General features: G+C 44.3%; 1 protein-coding gene across 8 annotated transcripts in view; it reads left to right on the top strand.

Moving 5' to 3' along the window:
• The first annotated feature begins 1,011 nt into the window (after window positions 1-1,011).
• MTCL1 (microtubule crosslinking factor 1) overlaps window positions 1,012-16,463 on the top strand; it is a 102,467-nt gene continuing 87,015 nt past the window's right edge. For 7 of the 8 annotated variants that reach the window (XM_058804293.1, XM_058804281.1, XM_058804262.1 and 4 more), the window contains exons 1-3: window positions 1,033-1,130; window positions 12,426-12,650; window positions 14,155-14,313. In XM_058804293.1, coding sequence (XP_058660276.1) covers window positions 12,453-12,650; window positions 14,155-14,313 — 357 coding nt within the window. In that variant the 5' untranslated portion in view covers window positions 1,033-1,130; window positions 12,426-12,452. Of the gene's footprint in view, window positions 1,131-12,425; window positions 12,651-14,154; window positions 14,314-16,463 lie in introns of all 8 variants that reach the window. The other variant, XM_058804255.1, reaches the window with a different exon arrangement.

Genomic DNA, 16,463 nt, shown 5'->3' with positions numbered 1-16,463 from the left:
ACAAATCAGTGCTCGGGAGAGAGCGGCGAGGAGGAGGAGGAGAAGGTGGGGGTGGGGGGGCAGGAAAAGGGGGATCGAGAAAGAAAAGTGTGAGGGCTGTGGCTGGGAGAAGCAGAAGTGATGAGAGAGCGAGCAGGGAGGCTGGAGGAGGCTGCCCGTTCTGTCGCCGCGCCCCGCGGGCACCGCCGCTCCTGCCGCCGCCGGGCGCCCCCGCGGCCGCCGCTGCCGCCCCGCCGCCCCCGGCCCGCGCCATGGAGGCGCTGAACGGCCCCGCACCGGGGCCCGGCGACGCGCTGCGGCCGCCGCCGCCCTCGCCCGGCCACCACCACCCGCACGCCGAGAAGAAGCGGCCGCACCGCGCCCCGTCGCCCGCCAGACCCTTCCTCAAGGACCTGCACGCCCGCGCCGCCGCCAAGCCGCCGCCCGCGCCCCCCAAGTCCCCCGGCCTCCCCGCCCGGGCGCCCTCGTCGCCGCACCCGGGCGCGCACCAGCCCTCGGCGGGGCTGCTGCCGGCGCCGGGCCGCCTCTCCCGCCGCCCCGCCGCCCCGGGGGGCAAGGCGGCCGCCGTCCCCGTCACCGCCGTCGGCAGGGCGGGCGCCAAGGCCGCCCCCTGCGCCAAGCGGGCGGCCCGCGGTCCGGAGCCGGGGCCCGGCGGCCGGGGCGCGGGGCGGCAGCCCGGCGGGGAGGCGGCCCCGCCGCCCGGCAAGGGCAGGAAGGCGAAGCGGGGAGCCGCGGCGGGCAGCGGCCATGCGGCGGCGGCCCTGGCCCGCGTCGGCCACACGGACAGCAGCTCCGACCTCTCCGACTGCCCCTCCGAGCCGCTCTCGGACGAGCAGCGCCTGGCCCCGGCCGCCAGCAGCGACGCCGAGTCCGGCACCGGCTCCAGCGACCGGGAGCGGGAGCAGCCCGCCGCTCATCCCGCCGCCCATCCCGCCGCCGAGCAGCCCCGCACCGGCCCCGGCCCCGGCCCCGGGCGCGGAGCTCCGGCGGCCCTCGGCTCCCGCGGGGATGCGCTCCCTGCGGCCACGGGCGGGGCGAGAGCCACGAGCCGCGGGGAGCCGCCGCCGGCAGCCCCGGAGGAGCTGCAGCGGGAGGTGGAGGAGCTGCGCTCGGAGAACGAGTACCTCAAGGTGAGCATCGCCCGCGGCGGGGATGGGAAGGGCAGGAGGCGGCAGCGGTGGAAACGCGGCCCCCTCTTGCCCGGGAATGCGGGGACCGCGCTGGGAAGGGGGGAAGAACATTCGCGCTGCCTGGAGTCACCTCCCATGGGACCCCCGCCCTCGCTGGACCAAATGCCGAATTTTACCCGCAGGAGGGAAATAGGGGCAGAGAGAGCCAGCCGGGAGCCGCGGCCCCCTCCTCCCCCGCCCCACGAAGCGGGAGCGCGGCGCAGCTTGAGGACAGCTAAGGGACTTCAGGGAATGATCGCGGCTCCCTGCAAAGCCCGAATTGTGGGCGCTGGGTGAACGTCAGTCCGATGCAACATGTACCGTGGCAATGTTGCGTTTGGTTGACGTGGTGGTAGCTCAACAAACACTGACTCTTTCTAAAGCGCAGCAAACATAACAAACTGGTTAGCAGAACTTTGCTTTCCAGGAACTGTTTTCCTCAGTATCACCCTTCGGGAAAAGCCAAAGGAACAGGTTCCCTCATTTGATGTGGAAAGGATGACAGCGTTATGTGCTCTGATTATTGTGTTACTTTATCACTGGAAAGTGAAGCCACTCGCTGTGAAGTACTAATAGAACAACAAGAGCAGCAAGAAAGAAGTGTCATTGCATCCTTGTACAGGCAGAAAACTATATCAATAGGAATCCTCAGAGAAACAGGAAAGCTAAATTCAGGCGAGCTCTGAGCTGGGTTGACCTGTGGGAACCTTTAGTTGGACTTGTGCTTACAATCTGATCTTTTGGCAGAGCAAAGAAGCTGCATCCATAAAGATCTATAAATAAGATAAACTGAGATAATCCTGTAACCACAGCCACTGACTCTGCTTCTGGTGAAAACAATCTTTGTTCCCTGATATTTGGACTCCCTGTTGTCAAGCAAAATAACCATGGAAATCCACGTAAATCTAGGATTCTTACTCAAATAAGAACCGCAGTTTTGTGTATAACCTTGGGAAACAAGAGTGATAAAGACACAGACTAGGCTCGTTAAGGGGTTTTGGCCAAGGTACACGAAACAATATTCAGCATAGCAAAAGGGTAACAGCAGGGGTGCTGCAAGGTTCTTTGCCAGGTCTGGTGCTGCTTAGTGAACTGGAAAAAGGAACAAGCAATGATACAGCAAAATTTTCAGATGACATTAAGTTTTTCTAGCTTAAGTCAAGTCCAGCAAAGATCAGACAGAACTTAATCATAAAGTTAACCCCTGAGGAACGTGTGAAAAATGAAGGCAGAGGATGGCAAATAAATCTTAATATTCAAAATCTTAAGTATTTGGAGGGAATAAGTATGCACTTTTCTGTTTAAGTGTGTTAACTCAGGAGCATAATGAGAGAAGGAGAAATTAAAATCTGCAAAAATTGTTAGATTACAGAGGGAACTGAAGAGAGACTAACTAAGAAAGTCTGGCAATATTTTATAGAACTGTAGCTGTTACACAGGTCAGTGAGTGTACCTGAAATACTGTGGGCACTGCTGGTCATCTAGAAAAGGATAGTACAAAACCAGACCAATAAAAATTATTGGTTTTTAGCAAAGCTTTTATAGCACTCACTGGATGGAAAACTTGAGTGTGGTAGGGAAATGTAATAGTCTATAAAAAGATAAGCAGCATAGAGAACCTTTATCACAAGCTTCTCTTTTATTTGACAGCCTGAAAGCAAAAGAAGATGTAGTGAAATCAGAATTGATAATGGGAATCGCTTAAGGAGTGGGTAACTGGCACTGCCATTGGAAGTCATGAAGTCCAAGAGCATCTCTTTGCATTACAGGGTTTGAACAAGTATATGAGTATTTTATACTTAAACTTATACAAAGTGTGTGTCAAGCTCTCTTTCTTTGTAGTGAAAGTGATCTTTAACTATGGGAAACTGGGAGAAAAAAAGAGTGTGTTTGAATTGTCTAGGACAGACCCTTGTTTTTGTGTCCCACCTGAGGAACCCTGTGACCATGGGACCTAGTTTACAAGGGCAAGTCTTAGGTGAAGAACTTTATTTTGCTCCATTCCCAATTTTTCACCCTGTGCAACAATGTCTTCAGATCTTTCACCTTGATGTCTTTGCCATCTACAGCAGTTATTTCCTCTTTTCCCCCTTTTTTTGATTCAGATTGTGACTTCATCATGTTAAAAGTATTTCTGAGTCTGGTAGGATAATACAGACTGGTTTCTTTGGTGGGCATGTCCTGGTGCCTGGAAAGCCATGAGCTAACACTATTGCCTCTTCTGAGGGAAATGAATACATTGTCTGCTTTGCTTGGCCACCTTGGTGTGCGAGGTCTTATTTCTGCTCCTCTCTCAAAATGGCTGGAAACAGCCCAGTGATGCAAAAATTATCAGGAGAATTCCCAAACCTCATTCGCTTTTCCTAGGAAAACCTATAAAAAAGTCTGTAAATTAAAACCACATCACTGTCTGAGTTGTTTACTTGTGGGTTTATTCCATGTGTTTTTTCCAATGCAGTTCCCTTGGTTGGCATTGGAGTGAGCTGTGTTTCTCCAGAGGGGGCTAAGGGATAACAGGGATGCTGTCAACTGTAAATAGACAAATGATTAGATAAATCCCAGAAGAAACTGTTAATTTCCTGAGCATGGCCATGAGCCAAATTTTGTGGGTTTCACTCCTCCTTATCCCTCCCTGCAGCTGGAGTGCAGCCCTGAGTGCACATAATAAAGTCTTTTTCAGGGAATTTTATCTTTCACATAGGAAGGTCTTTCATGTATCTTTCATGTGTCTGTAACACAGGTTATAGAAGATACACACACACACACACACACACACACACCCAGACTTGGTGCTAAAGATTACTAGAGATTAAAGCGTTACCAGATGGAAAAATCCAAAACAAACCCAATCATTTGTTTTTGTTTCTACACACTAAGTACTAGAAAGTCTCCCAGAATGCAGAGCAGGCTGCTGCTTCAGCAAACATCTCAGACTTCTTATACCATGAGCCAGATTTTAACTTGTATCAAGTTTCCACCTTATGTATTTCCAGGGCTTTACCCTAGATAAGAATTTGGCTCTAGCCATAGCTAACTAGCTGCAAAGCTAAGCCTGTAGGTGAAGTGCATGAGGAGACGTGTTTACATTGAGAAACCTCTCTTCTACTTCACCTCTGTGAAGTTTCATCACTGATTTCACTTTCATGTATTCCTTGCATGACCTTATTTCAGCTACCTGTGGGGAAGACTAATACTACAGCAGCATTTTAAAATATATCACTTAGTTGTTGATGTCTAAAAAGAGAAATTTTGTCATGATGTGCCTGACTCTGCAGGACCAGGAGATCCTTGGTAACTGCTGGTAGTAAATAAAGTTTTAGTTATTGCTCATCAGTCCTGCTAGTAGTAGAAAACTCTGCCCACACATGTGGTTGATTTTCAAGTTTGCTTTAAAGTGTCCAGCACACGGAGAAGTGTCATTCAGCATGCAAGTCCTTGGGAAACTCAGAAAGAAACCCTTTGTGGTGTAGAGCCCTCTGAAGGGTGGGGAATCTTAAGGAAAGGGGCCCAAATTTTAGCAATTAGGGATGTTTTTTATTTGTCTTAGCCCAGCTTTAGTTAAGACTGTTTTAATTAACTAAATGTGGTGGCAGAAACAGCAGCGGTGTTTTAGTCACAACACACACCCCTTTTCTCTTTGCACCCTTCGTGGCCCTAATGTGAAAGCCGCCTCCTACACGAGGCGTGACACTTCCTACAGCCCTTAAAATAAACCTGATGCTTGCTGTGCTTTTCTTTACTGCCCTTCTCTTTGGGCCTGTGTTGTACAAGTTCAATGCTGCCGTGTGGATTAGCACAGACAATATACTATCTTGGATTTATTAGATAACTGGCTTTTTTGTCTTGCTTTGTCTTTTTTTCTTTCTGTATTCATTTGTAACTGTGACATATTCTGGATATGAGTTGACTAAGGGACCACTGCAGGCCCTGTATTCCACTCTGATGCATCTAAACTATGTTCATTTTTGTTTGAAATCACAATGTGTGTCATATGAGTTACATTGTGTTTCTTTACTCACTTGGAACTGTAGCTCTTTGAGTTGCAGCCTTGCGCTGAACTCAGGGGCAGTAATTCCACCGCTTCTCTTATTAACCTGCAGGGATTTGTGGATGTCAAAGGGTTTTGCAGGGCAAAAGTGATGCACAGTGATGGCACCAGTTTTTTCCCGTTTAGCGAGGGTTGCCAGGGTTAGCAGGATAGAGCTCATCGCGCATCCCTGCTCAGTGCTGCTTTTCCCACCTGGAGAGCATGGAAGGTGACAGCCCTGCCCGGGGCACGGACCCCAGTGGCTGGGGGTCAGCTGCCGAGCAGGATGTCACTTTGGGGGGACAATAGCGAGGCCATGTGCCTGGCTAGCTCCAGCTGGGTCCTGGCAGCCCCCACCCTGCCGGGAGGGGGTGAGCTCTGTGCTGCGCCGCGTTGGCCTCGGTGGCCGTCAAGACATGCTATGGATGGTGCCATTGATGAGTGCTCCAACAGCTTCAGCAGCCCCAGTCAAGGATATGTGTCGGAACAATACTATAGCTAATGCTTGAATGTGGCAGAAAAGCTGCCAGATGCTGCTCTCAGATCCTGCGAAGTTAAACCAGCCCTCGAGTCAACAGGTGTGCACGGTCCTATGACTTTTCAGTTCACATCTCGGTTTTGCGCACAAGCTTCAGACCATGTTGGATTGGTGCATGACTTGTAAACTAGTCTGATTTGAGAGCTAAATAATAACATCAGGGGCCCTGGGACTTCGGGTTCATTAACATATTTTGCAAGAGGCAAAAATAATGGTTGTTGCTTTCTTCCCAATCAAAGCCTTTCAGAGCATATTTATCCCTGCTGCAGTTCTGCTGTGAAGTGCTGTGGGGGATGTGTGTATTCCGCAGCAGCAGCAGCATCTCCTACATATAGACGGTTTGAGATATTTAAATCATGAAAACAGAGATTATGTAAAATCACAGTTCATGAATCTTAGATTTATCAAGGATTTTCTAGAAGCTCTGGATTCGCCAGTGCAATAGCAGCTCCCCCCTGTAATTGCCACTCTTTCTCCCTTCCCCACTCTCCCCTCATTTGATATAATTTATATTAAATAACATTCTGTTTAGAAAATGGTTCTGACAAAATCTATAAATAAGACTTTTGGGTAAATTAATAGACATATCTTTTACATAGTCCTGATTCATTTGCATTTTCTTCAATACTATACAATTCAGTGATTTTGTGTGTTTTTGTCTTCATAGTTTGCAGGTATTTTCAACTTAATATAACACCTCTGCATACTGATGTGTTTTAACTCACTGGAACCTAAGGACTTTGCTAGTGTGTATAACTGTATTCACAGAGTAATGAATTCGGTATTCATGTGTCTTTTATGCTGGTTTTTAGCATGTAATTTCTCCCTAATAATAATTTCCAAATTTTCTTTGACTCATAATTGTGTTCCACTATTTAGTGGCTCTGAGATAAGACATTTTTTATTTTAGGCAGCAATTCCTCTCAGTGAAGGTAGATCAGCAGGCTGACCTAAATGCATGTGCTAAAGATGACCCTTCCTCTGTATTTATGTGCAGTTTAATGGTCTTGCTTTGGACTGCATTTAGTCTGGTCCCTTGAACAAAACATCCCCGTCATGCATATGTTTTAGAGCTGTCCAGAGGACTCAAGTAATGGAGTGCATTTGAGGCTTGGAGTGCATCTTGATGCACCTACAGAGTGTAGCTCTCTGTTTGATTTTGGAAGGAATCCATTTCTTTCATGCTCTGGGGACAGAATGAGTGTGCAGTTGATGGAGATGATTGGAAAATTCATTTTCAAACCTTATTACAGATCATAACTAGACTGGCTGGGTGGACAGAGCCCATAAGTTATGCAAGTATTCCTGGTCATTTCAGTGGGAATGACTCAGATGAGTATGGGTTACTCAGTGTAATAGCTGCATGGCCTGACCTTTGCTCTCTCTTTCTCTCTCTCTCTCTCTTTTTTTTTTTTTTTAAAGAATCATAAACAAGGCATATTCCTATAATTTGTTCTTAATTATACTTCATTTTAATTAAATCAATAATAAACAAGCATGACATCAGTAAAGGTATTAATGAGATAATGGCTTCCCTTCTGACAGGCAAGTGTTTAATTTGCACAGTACAGACAGAAAATGACCCATCAGTATGTATTTGGGCTACACAGTGTGGAAGTTGCACACAAGGCTTTCCCCTTCCCAGCCAGTTCACATTGGCTTGGCACACTGACAGGCAAATGGGGAATCCTGGTTCTGTTGGTTTTGCACTGCAGTCCCAGGGACTCCTGCAAACAGAGAGGCTGTTTGCATTGTTTGTGTGTGGCCCTGAATCCATACAGCCACCTGTGACCCTCAGATGGGTGGTTCCTGTGAGACCCCAAAGAGCTGGCCTTTAGGAACTCATTTGGGCCAAGGGAAACCATGAGCTGAAAGGCTCAGGAGCTGGTACAACCTGGATTTCTACAGCAAATTTAGAAAGAGCTGCCAGTTAGAAAACAGACTTCCATTAATTTTTTTTCTGATGACCAGAGTGACACAGGGAAAGAAAAGCATTTTAGCTTTTCCTAAACAATATTCCTTATTGCAGGACTCTCTGCCTCGTGCTGTTCTTACTGAAAATAATAGCATAATTACCATTACATTAAAAGGGATTGAGAGGAGGCTTTCATCCCCTTCAGGAATGCAGAGCAAAGTGAAGCTTCTGAAGCACTTAACCTCCCAATTTCAATTGCCACTTTGGAGTGCTGGAGCAGGTCCTCCCTGTTTAGGGAAGGGAGCAACTCTCCATTTGTAGATGAACAAAGAGGAATGGCTGCTTTCTTGCCTGTTTGTTTTAATTACTTTTAAGTGCCTATTCTGATCTCTTTCTTCAATTTTACAATATTAAAGTCTATGGTATGAAGCTCAATACTTCCTGAGAGAAAGAGCTTTAATTCTAACTCACAATAATAAGAGTAGTAAGAACAATAGATTTTAATAAAGTCGAGGGTTTGGCTTATCTGTTCTTTCCATCTGCCTTGCAGCCAGAGCATCCCTTTTTTGCAAACCACCACGCTGAGAAGTTTGGCTTTGCTGTATTTACCTTTGAGTTCACAAATGATTGACATGTTTTCCTTCAAAGCAGTAGTTTGCCAGTTTAGTAAGTAGGACCATCATAGTTTCAGTTGTAATTTCCCCTTCCATGGGTCTTTAACTTAGCTTCCTTCATTTTCTGTGCATTGATCACTTTGGAGGAGGAGTTAAAGCTGTTCTGGTTTTCCAGGTGCCGTTGTAACAGTTCTGACTTAGGATCTTTCACCATACAGTTTCAGTGTCCACAGCAGAATCAAAAGGAGAATAAACTGTTAATAAATGAAATCATCTACACCCTTGTCACTGGCCTTGTGGCCTGTATTGAAAGGAAGATTGTGTCTTTATTGTAACCAAAGTTAAACTTTTATGGTTTAGTTAAAGGTTATCCCAGCATCTATAATTGTGTGCTGACTGACATACAAAATCTGAGCCAGATTTTCCAGAGATTACATGTTCCTCTCTATATATTTATTATATAATAATAGGACTTCATGTTGCTATTCAAAAAGATTTAATCTGTCTGATTTAATCTGATGCTTTTCCTCTCTGGGCTGGACAGAATACATAGGTTCAAGCCCCAAGCACTGCAGCAATACAGCAGAATATGGGCTGATGCTGCATGCAGCCTGTACAGTGAGGTTTTTGCTCCTTATACAGTCAAAACTGTTTGTGGCCTCATGTTGCCTTGCTTTAAGGCTCATCCAAAGGGTGCTGTATCTCGAAGTCAGAATACAGTTTGATTTCCATGTGAAAATTTTGGAAGAAGAAAAGAAATTAATTGTGGAAAATGCATCAGTCAAAAAATATCAGAGGAGAACTGTGTGAGATTGTAAAGTACAGCCTCCTTCATTGTATTCTAAATTTTAATTTATCTGTAAAATTACACTAGAGCACTAGAGAAAAACAAACCTTGTATTTATAACCAAAACCAGAGGCAAGCATAGCACAAAAAAAAACCCCAAAAGAAACAACCCCAAGACCCCAAAAAAACCCAAAACAGAAATACAACCAAACAACCAACCAAGCAGAATAAAACCCCACAACACTGACTTGCAAAGTCATGGTTATGCTGATAAGAGAGATTGAGAAAACTTTGTTTTACCAGGAGATTAAATACAGTCCTGTCTCCTAAAACATAACTCATGCCAATGCTTGCAACTCTTTGAGGAACTTCTTTGTTGTGAGGAAAGACTTTGGATTGAAGTCCCCAACAGAGTGGCTTTTACAGCTGGGAGAACTCCCATGCCCAGATAGGATTTGGAAATATTCAGTTTCAATGGGATGAGTGTTTCAGGGATTTGGTTGTTTAAAATTATGTGAAGTTCACTTTCCAAATTTGGTTGCAATAAATGCTTTGAAATCAAATATTGTTTATTATTTGTCTTTAGAAACCAACGAAATTTACTACCAACAAAACTTGAAAAAGATAAGAAGGAAGTTTAAGAGATGAGCAATGACATTATAATTGCAGGCTACTTTATACATGAAAGCCATTGCTTAGTTCTTAAATGTAAACAGCAGATTATAAACCAGATCCCATTAATTTGTTGATGACAGTTGTTTTTCTTTATTGTGGATTTGTGTTTCAAAATTGTAATTTAAAACCTAATTGCTAATCTAATATTAGCATTCTGAAGATGACATTAAAAAGTTAATTGAACTTAAATCTAGTTGAGGTGAATTCAACACCTGAGTCTGCAGACAACCCTTAAGAAGTAACTCTGGTCCTGTTCATTCCACAGGGCTGTTAGCGCTGATTGGTAAAGACTCTACTTTTGGTATGAGTACCTTAGCCAAAATACCTCAATAATAAGCTGATAATGCATGAGTGTACTCCTTTTCTTAGGTTCAAAAGCCACTGCTACTCTCTAATCAGTTTCTGAAACCTTGACATTCTCTTCTGCATCTCCTATCTTCACTGGGTAAACTTTTACTTTACCTCTTGAAAGTGTCTATGAATGTGAAATATAGTGACAGGTGTGTACACAGAAAAGAAAAGCAGGGCTCATTTCCAGTCCAATCAAGCATGCATTGCTATGTTTTTCTTTTTAAAAATATACATCATTTATCAAAACTTCACCAGTGTGTTGGCTGTAAACCGGCCAGAGTATTTGGCTGTGTCCTGAGGAGCAGTAGATAGAGCCTGCACCCTAAATTGTTTTGAAATAATCCTGCTGGTTTTGGTCTGCAGAGCTCATTTGCTTCGTTGAAGAGTCAGCTGTTTGTGCTTAATTAATGTATTTGGAACTTGTGAGGATGTTATTGCTGCAGGGTAACCTCAATGACTGTGCTTACACTACTCCTTTCCAGACAGTGTATGGTGTGAGCACGATCCAGCTCACTGGGGGGTGACCCCTGAGTTTATCCATCCACACAAATATCCTGATCCTGCCCCTGTCCCAGAGAGACTGTGGGACTGGATGCTCCTGCAGCAGAAATCTGAATATATTGAGGATGTACAGTGACATAGTGGGCTTGTGAGAAAACTCCTCTGTCCTTCCAGAGCATCCAGGGAGAACGGTGTAGGGTCCTGAGTGGGCTGTGCTGGTGGAGAAAGCCTCACTGGTGAGCCCAGAGCTGTAATTCTGGAAATAACAGGCCTTGTGTGTACCCAAAATTTATGCTGGCTCAACTAATTGAAATTAAACCATGGCTGTATAAATACTGGAGTTTTTATACATGGATGGGATTTTGGTAAGAATAACATTTTTAATTCTAACATAACTGACAAGGCTAAAGAACCCATCAACCCTTCTTCCTTTGGTCAAGACTGTGCTCAGGGACAAGATCTGCCCTGCATTGGTTATCTAAGCTCCAATGAAGTAAGATTAATATGTCATCTGGTTATGCCATGGGAAGGGCATGGGAATGGTTGAGAGGACTGCCAGAAGAGTATGGGCAGATGTGTTCTTGCAGGGACTGGACAGGAATGGTTGAGCCAGGGGCAGGGGAGCTTTGTCAAGGGTGCTGACTTCATAGCAGTGCCCCCTCCACCTGAGACAAGTGTGAAATATTCTCTGGCCACCTTTGGAATTTCAAGTGTGAAATAATCTCCAACCGTCCTTGGTATTTCAAGAGTGATTTACAGATCTGAAGTGGGGTCACAGTGCAGCCAGCCCGGAGTACCAGTTCTCCTGGAATCTTATTTAAGTGAAGTTTCCCACAGAAAATTTGATCTTTATAATATCGAATGCAATTTTAAAGAAACCAATTTAAAAATTAATAGTCAATTTCAAATATTCTCCTCCTAGCTCTTTTTCTTGATTCACTCCTCCCCCCCCCAACTCTGTTCAGTTTGAAGAATCATATTTTTTTTTCTCTCATGCAGTAGTTTAATACTTTGTACCCCTCTGCCTGGAGGACCTTTACAACAGTTCTAGCTTTGGAGCTTCAGTCACGCAGGCATTAAACAAATGGCAGTGGTAGAGCTTATCCTGTTCAGCTGTAAATCTTTAATCTGACTTTAGAGAGCAAGTGCTACACATGGTACAACGGGGAACTGGGACAGTTCATGATGCCCAGAAAAGAACCAGCAGGTTATTCCCATGGGCACATGGGAACACATGGGAAAACATTGTTTGGTTCCTGTGGTCCTGTTATTGAGATGTGTGTGCACACAGCAAAACCACACTTTCTCCTGCACACAATCCACGTGTCATTAAGCCAATGCACAGTGTTAGGCTCAGATGGGACAGCATTTCCATGTGAAGCATCTCAGTATTTCATGCCAGGGACTCTTTTTTTCCTAAAAATTTCATTTTTAGGAGGTGTTGGTTGTTAAAAAGGCACACCACACAGAGCTGTTGGAGTGCTTGGTTAAGTAGGTTTACTGTAGTCTAAGTAAAGCAAGAGATCAGTTCAAATGGTGGTAAAGTATTGTGCAGTTTTAATTTTAACTTGAGATGGTAAAATGAAGGTTACCAGTTTCAGAACACATGAGCATCTGGTTTGTTTTTAATTATCCAAGCAGTTGAAAGAAATATGACAAGTATCCATTAATTTGCTTCAGCATAATTACTCAGTGTTGGGTTAAAACTTCTGTTCCTGTGGCTTCTGGAGCTGCACGTTGCAATCTGTATCATTTCATTAATGTGGTATCCTAGCGAGCGTGTTTCCTATTTTGCTCCCATGGGTGAGATTTAGAGGTATGATGGAGCACTGTTTTGCCTTCTCACAGGATGAGCTGGATGAACTTCGGGCTGAGATGGAAGAAATGCGTGACAGCTATTTAGAGGAAGATGTTTACCAGCTGCAGGAGCTCCGGCGAGAGCTGGACCGGGCGAACAAGAATTGCCGCATTCTGCAATATCGTCTCAGGAAAGCAGAACAGAAAAGCTTGAAAGTTGCACAAACAGGCCATGTGGATGGAGAGCTCATTAGGAGCCTGGAACAAGATTTAAAGGTGGGTTGAGAGATTCATACTCACAGCAAAAGAGAGCAGAATGTGATGTGGCTCTCTGCAATGGAAGTGAGGGTGACACTTGAAACAACCAGTAGTTCTCCAAACATCACAACCAATTTCCTTCTGCTGTGGTGGAGAGCAAATATTCAGCTCATCGCCATAAAAAGATGTGTCAGTGAGTAAAAAAACATGTGTTCAGATTCAAAATGAAAGAAATACAGTCAAGTTACATTTCTGCATTTGAAAGATTTAAAGGGTCTTGATTTACTGGTTTTACTGAAAACCTTAACTTTGCAATACTGTGTAAACAAAACCTGATATGCCTTTTCCAGTTCATGCTGTTTCCTTCCTTTTCACTTCTTGCTTATGCAAAGTAACTGGGAAAAAATAGTCTAAGGTGCATTTCTTGGTGTCTAGTGAGTTACTTGTAACAGGAACAGAGTGTTATAGTGTTTTTGCAGGGCAGATAGAGAATCAAAATGCTCATTCCCTACAAACACAAATACCTGTCAAAATTATATTCATACTGAAACAATTTTTGTATCTTTCAGAAATGCTTCCATCAAGACCAAGTAAAGCTTTGTGTAGACATGATGTTTATCTAGCTTTACTCATCTTTCTTGATATTGCCATCTTGCAGCTGTTTTTAAAATATCTTCTGTAGAGAGGACTGCTTGCAACTAGAATTATTAAGAATATTGTACTTATAAGTGCAAAACATAAAACCTTCTGAAACCAGAATGATTTGTTGTCAGCAGAGGAAATGAGAGTAGCATATCAAGTCATCAAACCTTTTAATATGTCAGATCTCATTTTTTCTTTTATGATGGAAACCAAATTATAACCTTATAACAATAGCAATGATACATTACTCAGTAAAAATCTTGTACCTAGATTTCAATGAAAGAGATATTGAGTGTTTTTATTACTGACTTCTTGTAATTCCATAATTCCTTGTGTTGTATGATGTATCACCTTTATAGATGTTTTTGGAATAAATATCTATTCTTTTTAGGCTGGACTCAGAAAACCTAAGCTAGCATATATTTTTGTGCTTTCATATCACTCTTGCCTAGTTGTGATTGCTGCTAGAGCAGCCAGTTTGTGTGGCTGTGACTGCTGCTCACACTGCTTTGATGGATGGCCTGTCAGCATTACAGCACAATTCCTTGTCTTTGGCTTTATCTGTGTGATGTGCTGGGACTTTGATGGGCGGTTTTGGTGCCTGCTTGTTTCCTCCTGCTGTTCATGACATTGCCTTAGCATAATGTGGAGAGGGAGCTGGAGATGGGTAATCAAATATATTTTCATTCTGGATTCCTTTATTAGAAATGAATATTCATTTTGGTACTTGGAAGGCTTGGAGTGTTCCATCAACAGTGTCATAATTGAATTAAAAATCTCTTGGCTGTCTAGGGCTGTCATGTGCTTCTTACTGTAGGAGACATACCCTAGCTGTTGCTCCTCGTGGATGATCCTCATGCATTTGTGCTCTTTTGACCAGGTAGCCAAAGATGTTTCTGTCAGACTGCACCATGAGCTGGAGAGTGTGGAGGAGAAACGAGTCAAAGCAGAAGATGAAAATGAAGTCCTTCGGCAGCAAATCATTGAGGTGGAAGTATCCAAGCAGACGCTGCAAAATGAGCTGGACAAGTTAAAAGAGGTAAGCAATTGTCAGAAAAGCCATGCAGAGCATGGAGTTAGAATGGAAATTTGGCACAGAGATGTCTTAGACTACTAATTCTTACATGAAGTGCTTGTTGATATTGCTTGTACAATTGTCCCAAAGGTCTCCTTTGTTATATGTCCCAGATACGTCATTGGTAATTTAGAATCAATAGAGATGTAGATGAGTGATGCTCCACTTCTTGTCTTTGGCTTCTCACAGGGCTTCTGTCCCATTTTAAACTGTCTCCTTAAGAACTCTCTTCCTGCTCTTTCTGATTTGACTCCAGCTAGCTCTGGCTGTTCTTTACACAGACTGGGACTTCCACCTACTTGAAAGTCAAATGAATTGTGCATGACTTGTCTCTGAGAGCAGGGCTCAGATAGGCAAGCCGCTGTTCTGGCTGGTACTCCTCAGTGATGGTGGTGGTGGAGCTATCAGCATGAGCTGGGCAGCCAGAATGTGGTCTGTAATGTATAAATAATATTGCACTTCAGGCACAGAAATGCTGTCTCTTGAGAAAGGGGATCATTTCAACTGGTGCTGACACACAGTCACACTGGGTGAAGTGATGATCCTTGGAAGCAAGTGAGCTGAGGAGCAGGGGACCATAAAGGGAAGCCAGATTCTAAGCCACAGCTCTTTGCTGGAGCCTACATCCCAATCTGCAGTGGTATTTCTGTTCTCTTAACAGAACAGCAGATTGGCAGTTCACAGCCCCTGCTCTGTTTTAAACCAGATTGAGATAGAGCATTTAAAAGTAATGAGGTAAGACATTTATCCGCTGAGCCCTGGTCAGATTTAGAGAGCTGGTGCAATTATGTGTTATTTTAATCTTTCCAACATTACTTGTGAGTCAACTGGCACAAAGCCTGGCTCAGTTTTATAAGGACAGTCCCAATTTAATTTCTCTGTGCGTTGGAGTTATGAGTAGTCCAGTGCAGGAGTTTTGGAGCCTTTGTACCTAACAGAGCAGATCATCAGCTGGTACACATATCAGTGTTGCTTAGATTACTTCTGAACCTGGCCCAAAAGATAAAGTCTGCATTATGTTTTAGCTATTCTTCTCCTTCCTCAATGTTATTTGTGAATGCTGTGCTAAGTGGACATGATACCATGTTACAGGGTCTGCAGTCTCTGCTCTGTAAAAAAAATGCCATCTCATCAACAGTACCTAATTTATTGCTTGTTGTTGATTAACATGCAGGTCCACTGGGTACTGCTTGATGGCCTTGGGGTTCAAGCAGAAATTAAATTGTGGGTGAGAAGTGAGGGAAAAAATGGTCCAGCAGTGCTGAAGGCTCAAGCTAGCTCTAACCAGGCTGAATTTACCTTCCTGCTTAGATTGCTGCAGCTGTCAGCTGTCTTTCTGCTGGATTGCAAGATGAGGTGAATGCACCCTTGCTTTGTATGCATTGCTTGCCAGTAAGAGGCAAAAGCTGGAGGAGAGGTAGGGAAAGGGAGAGATAGCAGGTAGAATGATGGGATGTATTCATGCTGATGTGGAGATAAAGCAGGGCATAAGAGGGATCCTGAGATGTAGTAGTAGAGAAAGTCTGGTTTCACATGCCGTGAGTTGTGGTTTCTCTGGCAGTCACAATTTCACAAGGTCACTGGAGGTGAGAAGATGAGGTTGGAGTCCTCTGCAGGTCACACAAGGACAGATGAGCCAAAAGCTGCAGAAACACAGCTACGTATGTGTCAGATAGGTGTGTTTGCAGTGTTGTTGACATCGCTAAAAAAAATAAGTTATTCACTCAAGATGTGTTCAAATAACTACCAGAAGCGGTGACTCTTTAGGAACATTTAATGTGTACAAGGAATATATTATGGGCACGCCAGCGGAAAGCTAGTGCTTTATATATCAGGACAAAAGTGACCCCAAAGCCATGTAGCCTCTCCCCAGTCCACCCTGACTCTGCATCTTGTCTGTCCAAGGGCTAACAGTTACAAGGAGCATTTTCCTCTCTGGTCCTGGAGCGCTGCCTGAGACCCAGTTAGACAGTATTCACCCTCTGATATAGCTTCCTGCAACCATATGCTCATTCTCTGCAATATCCTTGACTATTCTCTATCATTGGATCGACAGAAAGGCTTTCTCCCATCTATGTTCATATTTATTGCTTAATTCAGTGCTCGCTTCTGCT

Source organism: Ammospiza caudacuta, chromosome 1, assembly GCF_027887145.1.
Source record: "Ammospiza caudacuta isolate bAmmCau1 chromosome 1, bAmmCau1.pri, whole genome shotgun sequence".
NCBI lineage: Eukaryota > Metazoa > Chordata > Aves > Passeriformes > Passerellidae > Ammospiza > Ammospiza caudacuta.
The sequence above is the reverse complement of the archived record's forward strand: the minus strand, read 5'-3'. Positions and strand labels throughout refer to the sequence as shown.